Source organism: Ananas comosus, linkage group 11, assembly GCF_001540865.1.
Source record: "Ananas comosus cultivar F153 linkage group 11, ASM154086v1, whole genome shotgun sequence".
Lineage (NCBI taxonomy): Eukaryota > Viridiplantae > Streptophyta > Magnoliopsida > Poales > Bromeliaceae > Ananas > Ananas comosus.
The window spans coordinates 12,377,505-12,385,475 of NC_033631.1; the positions used below are offsets into that span (position 1 = coordinate 12,377,505).

The 7,971-nt window shown below is 38.0% G+C and overlaps 2 protein-coding genes across 2 annotated transcripts; one reads left to right on the top strand and one right to left on the bottom strand.

The window, feature by feature from the left end:
- Window positions 1-3,910, top strand: LOC109717197. The gene is made up of 8 exons (XM_020242868.1): window positions 1-108; window positions 228-286; window positions 538-700; window positions 1,095-1,183; window positions 1,281-1,413; window positions 2,705-2,797; window positions 2,897-2,999; window positions 3,376-3,910. The coding sequence occupies exons 1-8, from the start codon at window positions 1-3 to the stop codon at window positions 3,786-3,788; spliced, it is 1,161 nt and encodes a 386-aa protein (XP_020098457.1). The 3' UTR covers window positions 3,789-3,910.
- LOC109717198 (AP2-like ethylene-responsive transcription factor At1g16060) lies at window positions 5,622-7,971 on the bottom strand. The gene is made up of 7 exons (XM_020242869.1): window positions 7,757-7,971; window positions 7,490-7,572; window positions 7,284-7,372; window positions 6,791-6,864; window positions 6,648-6,698; window positions 6,483-6,559; window positions 5,622-6,157 (listed from the first exon to the last, which is right to left on the bottom strand). Exons 1-7 carry the CDS (start codon window positions 7,969-7,971, stop codon window positions 5,622-5,624), a joined length of 1,125 nt encoding a protein of 374 aa, XP_020098458.1.

The following is a 7,971-nucleotide window of genomic DNA, read 5'->3' on the forward strand; positions in this document are numbered from 1 at the left end:
ATGGGGAGGTGGACGAGCCGCCGATCTCGAAGCGATCTCCGCCCCTTTCCTCGTACTCGCCTCCTCTCACGGCGAACTCCATTCTCCGTGAACGGCGACTCCGCTTCCGTAAAAACCCTAACCCTTCTCTCTCGCCCCCAATAGCAGCGATCGTCCTACTTTTTGATGTTTCCTGTTTTTTTTTTGTTTTTTCTTGTAAGCTTTTTGAGTTCGATCCTCTTTTGTAGCAGCTCGATTACGATCCTTCGACAGAGTTACTAGGGCTCGATGTGGATCCCAACTTAAGGTTCGCTTCTTTATTTTATCTCGATTGCTTGCTTGTAATGAATTTGGTGGGTTGTGAAATTAGGAATCAAGGAAATATTGCTGATTAATGAAAAGATTTCAATTGCGCGATTCGAATCGGAAGAGAGAAAAGATTGTGTTTAGTTCGCTAATTAGTGAGATGCATTAGCACGATTGTTTCTTCTTCTTTTTTTTTTGAAATTTCTTAACTTTAATTCTCTTACTTGTGCTAAAATTAGTTTGTTTCATTAGGAATCCAAATCCTGTTGCGGCGAAACTAAGATCCTGGTTTGGTCCAAATGGGCAATACATTAGAGAATTGCCTTGCCCTAGTTGTAGAGGCAGAGGATATACACCTTGTACTGAATGCGGAATAGAGAGATTAAGATCCGACTGTGCCCAGTGCAATGGGAAGGTAGATGCAATGTTATGCAAACTATTTTGGTTGGACTTTTTATTGGATTACTGATATTTGCAACTGTATTACCCAACATACTCACGGTGTGTGCAAACTGCAAAATTTTTGTATCCTTGAATAACTTCGTAAACATATTTTTCTATTGCAGTAAATATGACCATCAAAATGACCCATTATTGAGACCATTGATTTTATGGAGTGCAGAGAAAGTAGTCTATTCACAACATTATGATTCCTTTTACTGGTTCTAGTTGTACAAAAATAGACGTTTAAATGATTATTATGCTATATCAGCATAAACAAATTATGCTTATGATTTACTGCTCATAAAATGCCCATAATTTCAGTGAGCTGTTAATGCTTGTCGTATTAAACCTGCATATGTCTACAGGGCATTAGAACTTGTTGGCAATGTTTAGGAGATTGTGTCATATGGGAAGAATCTATTGATGAACGGCCATGGGAGAAAGCTCGATCTAGGTAACCCTCGTACTTCCATTCCTATTGCTACTGATTATATAATCTTCAGAGTTCAGAGTATATGAGACTCACTCCCACATTTTTGGCATTTTTGCAGCTCACCGCTAAAAGTTAAGGAAGATGATGAAGTTGATAAACTAGACATAAAGGTTGATATTTCGAGAAGATCAAAGCGTGTCTACCAGTCACCATCTCCTGAAGTTAGCTTAAAGATTAGCAGATCATTGAGAGTAAGTTTCTTTTCCATATATTTCTAAACTTCTTTGTTTTAGAGCAACAGGGAACATTAAAAATACTGTGCAATATGTTATGCTGTTAATGTGCTTCACATGAATCTCCGATCATCTTATGAACCAGAGTAACTTGCTCTTGATTATTGGCATGCCTGCATTGTGTGACTGTGCCTATGCAAGGGTGCTTTTTTGTTTCCTACATGCACTCCACAACCCTGGGGCACCCCAATACGCCTGCAACTCCACACAACAAACACTTACACGGGCTTTAGCAGTACCATCTTCTATATATATATATATAGAGAGAGAGAGAGAGAGAGTTGAGCTAGAATACTATCGATAGTAAACGAGCCGTTTTACTACTTATTTGTTTTCGATGATAGAGCTTCCAAATTGACGATCGGCTCCGTTGAACATGATCTATACCACTTGAAGTGTTTAGAAATCAAATTTCAAATCTTTTCGACATCATTTGCCTAATGATCAAAGGGTTTCAAAATTTGTAATTTTATGGTCGATAAGAGGCGTTTTCTCGTTTAACGGCGTAAAAATATCCAAATCAATTGAATTTTTGTTAGAAAATTCTTTAAACTATTTAAAACAAGATCTATACTCTTGATCTTGATTACAAGACTCCTATCATCATTTTTTAAAGAATATTCATTTTCAGCCATTCATTTTTCTGTTCACTTGATGGATAAAAGAACAATATCGAAAGTGCGTGAAATTTGATTTCTAGCTAGTTTAAATGGTTTAGATCATATTTAACGGAGCCGATCGTCAATTTGGAAGCTCTATCATCGAAAACAAATCGTAGTAAAACGACTTGTTTACTATCGATAGTATTCTAGCTCAACTCTATATATATATAAATAGAATTTAGCTTATATAGAATTTAGCTCCTATGCTTTTAAAAGTACCAAGTCATTGGTACTTGTAGGTTTTCGGCTCTTAAATTAAGGGATGTGTGGTTAGGATGATAGTGGTTCCCTTGGATTGAATGGGTGGTCGGTTGAATAGTATGATATAACGGGTAGAAATGATCGAAGGGGTAGATCTAACGGCAAAAACTTACAAGCACCAAGTACTTTGTGCTTTTGAAAGCACCATAGCCGGACTGACTCTCTCTCTCTCTCTCTCTCTCTCTCTCTCTCTCTATATATATATATATATATATATATATATATTCAATTCTAAAAGAACCTGTTAACTCCTTTAACCATGGTTTATTGCTGCCCAGTGCATTGAATTTGTTGCTTACTGCCTTTGAATAGTTCAATAATTGCAGAGTCTCAATGCTAAAACAGGATTGTTTAGTAAGCGCATGAAGATTATTCACCGGGATCCTGTTCTGCATGCGCAAAGGGTAGCCGCAATTAAGGTAAACAAAATCTTTTTTGGTCTCTATTTTAACATAATTTGTTGGCCAGAGTATGATTATAAGGTTTCAATTTGTATGTATGATTTCCTTTACTTGCAGAAAGCAAAAGGTACAGCTGCTGCAAGAAAGCGGGCTTCTGAAACATTGAAAGCATATTTCAGTAATCCAGAGAATCGTCTTAAGAGAAGCATAGCCATGAAAGGTTCTCTCTCTCTCTCTCTCTCTCTCTCTCTCTACACACACAGACATGCGCTTGTGTACACGCTATACAGGTATTTGAATTTTGGATAACTATTTAGAGAATTATTTATCACACATATGGACCAAAGAAAACTAGGTATTTCAAAATAGGAGATTATCTCCGAATCAAAAGTGCGTACAACCCAGTACAGTAGTAAACTGATGGAATAGGATTAGAGTTTGAGTGTAAAAGAATATGGACCAAAGAAAGGTGGAGCGGTGGATTATTATCTTTCATGAATTGGCAATTTATGTTATAATATCAGATGGCAGTGTTGTTTTTAAGTTTGATTTATGATGTTAATTTCTTTTTTAAATATCTTCCGATTCTTTTCCAGGAGTGAAGTTCTACTGCAGCATGTGTGGGCAAGAAGGACATAGGAGACACTATTGCCCAACCCTGAGACAGACTTCAGGTGAGATGCGTTTCAAATGCCGGCTATGTGGGGAACGAGGTCACAACCGTCGGACCTGTGGAAAGTTAAAATCAGAGGGAGAAAGAAAGAAGAATCCAAAGAGCTCTCGGCATTGCACACTTTGTGGACAAATTGGGCATAATTGCCGCACATGTTCGAAACTCATCCAGCCAGGAGGGAGTGCTGGTTCAAATACTCAAAAGGGACAATTTATTATCACTTCGAAACGAACTTATTCGTGCAGTTATTGCTTTGTAAAGGGACACAATAGAAGGGCATGTCCTAAAAGGGAGGTTAATACACGGGCTGTTAAAGAGAGAATACCAGTAACTTAAGCAATTAAGAATGGCTATCAGATTTTAGTGCTCACAAACTGTGAGAACATTGACATTGTACTAACAGAAACTTAGTATGTTATGCTTTTTTATTTTATTTTATTTTTGCACGGTGGCTCAAATATCGCTCCTTCCTTTTGCTGCAATTGTCTAGTCTTTGTATTAAACTTACTGTGTGCTCTTCTTAAAAAGTGCTTGTAACCTTTAAATTTGACCCCAAGATTAGCTAAATCCTTCGGCTGGAGAAACTAAAGAACGAAAATAAAATTTGAATCCTCTTGGAAACTATTCTTTGCATCGAACTTTTCCTCTCATCAATATGCAGTAGAAATGACTGTGGATATCCTAAGGTATCTATGGAGAAATGAATTTACTGATGCATGGTATTCGATTTATTACGCTGTAAAGAAAGAATTCAAAACAAAATGTTTCTGCAGTAAAGACCTCAGTCGATGTGCTATCTTTTTGTTCATAACACAATCAATTAGATCTATTTCTTCTTTCTGGCATCATTTTTGTGTTTTTGAAGGGTTTTAGGAGGTCTCTAAAACAATTTTATTAAGGAAAAGTAAGTACAACTAGCATCCTACGGAGTGCGAAAGGTAGGCTACTATCACAGACTTAGCATTTTTACTCGCAAAACCTGTGTGGCGCTCACCCTTCTCCACAAAGATGGAAAAATCTTTTTCCCTATTGCTAGTCCAGACTTTTTTGAGTCCTACGATTAAATATGTAAAGAAAAGAAAAAAGAGAGATGGAGGTTAACCTAAAAAAAAACTAAGCCCTCTCGATTATTTAGAAAAGAGGATTACAACATGTACACACTTTCTTATGTTTTGGCCTTAATGACACCCTCAATTTATAAACCTAAGATACAATAGATCTAACCACCATAACCCACCTACTAACTCACTTATTAACACACATAATAAGCCATTTTAAAAGCTAAGTCTAATAGTCTTTTTTATAACTCTTGGCAGTTTTTTCTAAGGAATAATAGGACATAATAGCAACAGTTTTGTAATTCTTTACTCTTTCAAAATGGCCTGGATTCGGATGGGCCAGGGACCAAGCTGCACAGAATATTTTTAAAGTCCCTGATACTACGGTGGCCTGTGGCCAACTACAATAGAAGACTGAGCATTCCGTCAACTAAACAGAAAAGAGCTAAAAAACATTAATAAACCCACCCAAATCCAACGAATGCTGTCGCTCATACGCTTCCCAACATGCAAACAACCAATTCTCAACCCAAAATCGTCGAGAGTGATACCCAACTCCCTGCTGAGCACCTCGGCTGAAATGCCACACTCTCTACTGATTCGTCAGCAGTCTTCATCAGAAAGAGGTGACGCCGCAGCGCGCAGGCCAAGAGGAGCAGGCACAAAGAAGCACCATTTGGACGGCAATATCTTTTTCTTCTTTTTTTTTTGAGAAATAGATAACTTGCTATCGCTTCATTCATTAAGAAGATAAACTTAGCTACAAAATGAGGCAACCAGACCTCGGAGATGGCCGGCAATATCTAAGTGGTGCCGAAAGGCACTTTTTCCCACAGGAGAAAGCAGCAGAAGAGACCACATTCTTCTTGGTTGAGACCAACTCCGCGCAAGCCAAAGTGCTACGATAAGCAACATTCCTCTTCCATGCAAGACCAATTTGTTAGCTGCGTACGTAACATTTCTATACACTAAAGAAGTTCGTAATGATTCTCAAATTACTCTTCCTTTTGCACTGATTGGTGCAAAGGGATCTAACGACATACAAATGCGAAATTTGGAAAAGAAACTAAAAGAAACTGAGAGAAGATAAACTGGATTCTCTCGACGCCTTTCATTGCATCGAAGACAAGCTCACAGCTCCATCCCAAATTATCTGTTCGCTGCTGTAATTATACGAAAGATTCTCCTGCAGTTTGATGCTTTGAGGACCATCAACAGTTGATGAGAAACAGCCGTAAGGCGCATTATCCTTGATCCCTTCGCAAAAGACTCCTACTTCGTCCACGGCTTTAGAGTTCTTCTCTACCAATCGCCTAAACATCGACGACTTCAGTAGGAGGCTGAGTGCAGTAGGAGAGGCTCTTCTACCGAAGCCGCCGTTATTATGGAACTGAGGAAGTGTGAATTCTTGTTTATATGGTGAGACCATACTATCTGAGATGAAGGGGTTGTTGCTTGAGATTATCTCGGATTCGCTGATAGAGAATTGGTTCATTGAGGCTTGCTCCTGGGTGATAACCGAGAGTGTCGAAGAAGCTGGCTTTAGCCATTTGATGTATGTGCTCAAATCGAAGTTTGTCACGGCATTTATCCCCCTATACTCGATTGCTGCAATGTCGTATGCATGAGCAGCTTCCTCTTGAGTACCTAACAATAGATTCATATGTTCATTTGGTAAGCTACGGAAATAAGAATTATTTTTTCGTTTTGAGAAAATTCTAAAAGGCAACAAACACTACCAATGAGGAATCCACTCCCAAGTAAATAAGTAAATAACAGAAAAAAAGATTGGAGAATCAAAAGAATAGGTAGAAAGAAAAACAGTTAAGGTCATGCCATGGCTCAAATAAACTTTAATGCAAGAAAAGGTTTCAAGTGTGCAAATAAGGAGTAATTAAAATAGAGATCTATAAATATGCACTAAAATTGATTTTTAGTGTTTGAGTACTTAAAAACTGTGTGTTTTACTTACTGTAAGTGCCAAGATAGAGGTACTTGTTTCCAAAAACTCTTCCAATGCGCGCTTCCCATCTTCCGTTGTGATGATGCCTGTAATATACTTAAATCCGTTATGTCTTTCATTCCCCTTCATAAAATTACTGGTGATCAAAAACATTTTTGGTCGACGAATATATACCGTGCAACTCCGCGGTATTTAGACACGCCTCTTGAGAAACCGCTGCTCTTCCTGCTATCATACCAAATTAATCAGTATTGAGGAGTTTGCTTCTAAGATTAATTGTTTGAATAATTCTTCAGGTAGAGGCAAGATTTTACCACCTCCTTAGCGATGCAAGGTACTCTTCTTTGGTAGCATTCTTCATGATTTCGAGCTCATTTTCATAGTCAGATACCTGAAACAACAGTCGATAATTCGTACTTAAAAACTATATGCCGAGTATTGCATCATACACTACCTAAATAATTGTGTACGTACTACGTACTCTCTCCATCTCTCCTTGTTCTTTTGCACTGCGAGGTTTAGTTATTCATGATGAATTTATAAACTCTTAAATGGGATACAGTAAAACTACAAAGAGCATTCTAAGAACATCCAATTTGGATTACAGTGCTTTATTAGTAGTAAGTTCCCTGATTAATATTCTGAAAAAGATACAAGTTTCATCGTGAATCCAATTGAATAGGAAGGGTCAGTTTCACTGGTGCATGTTCAAGCTAAGGTGATACTGATTACATACTAACATAATTATCTTCATAATATACTAATATGATATGATTAATGAGAACTATATGTGTGGCTTTTAAGACATACTGGGAAGTTTGTGTAGGTAGTTGGTCCCCAATACTTGAGTGCTGCGAGGTCATAAGCTCTTGCTGCTGCTTCTTCCACATCATATGCTCCTAGATAAACTGTTTTGAATCAATTAATGAACAATATATAAGATTCAATTATTTAACCTGTAGGAGCAAAGTAAAAGGCCCAAAATTGAGAAGACGCAATACATAGGACAACTTTACCTTGTTTTCCCTTCTTTCTTTGTGTTATATTCCAAGAGCTTTTGTCCCACAAATGTGCTTCGTAACGGCCTGTCCATCTATGCCTGTGTTCGGAAAATTTGCTCTTGTCAACTGCTATATATATATATAAATATATATAGTAGAATGATGAGAAGTTAGAACATTCAAAGAACTTCTTAACAATATATATGACATATGTGTTGTGCTACAGGTATAACAGTGCAGATATGTAAATGGAACAGTTTCTGATTTGCTTAATTTCTATACCTGCTAACCCCGCGAAACCTTGAACTCCTTTTGATGGTTGTACTAGGCGAAGATCGTTCGACGACTTCACCATTGGCGTCGGTGGCAACCGTGGGCTCCCTCCGTCTCCTTTTGATACATTTGACAACTTGCCTGCCCTCCGATGGGCCGATCGCCACACCGTGAGCCCGCCTTCCGCTGCTGTGAACTTCATTCTTTACCAACACTGCATCCAT

What these genes read in the sequence shown, in the direction of transcription:
- LOC109717197 (XM_020242868.1), top strand. Translation starts at nt 1, where the DNA reads ATGGGGAGGTGGACGAGCCGCCGATCTCGAAGCGATCTCCGCCCCTTT. An exon ending in GTGCCCAGTGCAATGGGAAG is followed by an intron (nt 701 to 1,094) that starts GTAGATGCAATG and finishes ATATGTCTACAG; the next exon opens with GGCATTAGAACTTGTTGGCA. An exon ending in AGATTAGCAGATCATTGAGA is followed by an intron (nt 1,414 to 2,704) that starts GTAAGTTTCTTT and finishes CAATAATTGCAG; the next exon opens with AGTCTCAATGCTAAAACAGG.
- LOC109717198 (XM_020242869.1), bottom strand. Translation starts at nt 7,971, where the DNA reads ATGGATGCAGTGTTGGTAAAGAATGAAGTTCACAGCAGCGGAAGGCGG. An exon ending in CTACCTACACAAACTTCCCA is followed by an intron (nt 6,865 to 7,283) that starts GTATGTCTTAAA and finishes CTGTTGTTTCAG; the next exon opens with GTATCTGACTATGAAAATGA. An exon ending in CCTCTATCTTGGCACTTACA is followed by an intron (nt 6,158 to 6,482) that starts GTAAGTAAAACA and finishes ATCTATTGTTAG; the next exon opens with GTACTCAAGAGGAAGCTGCT.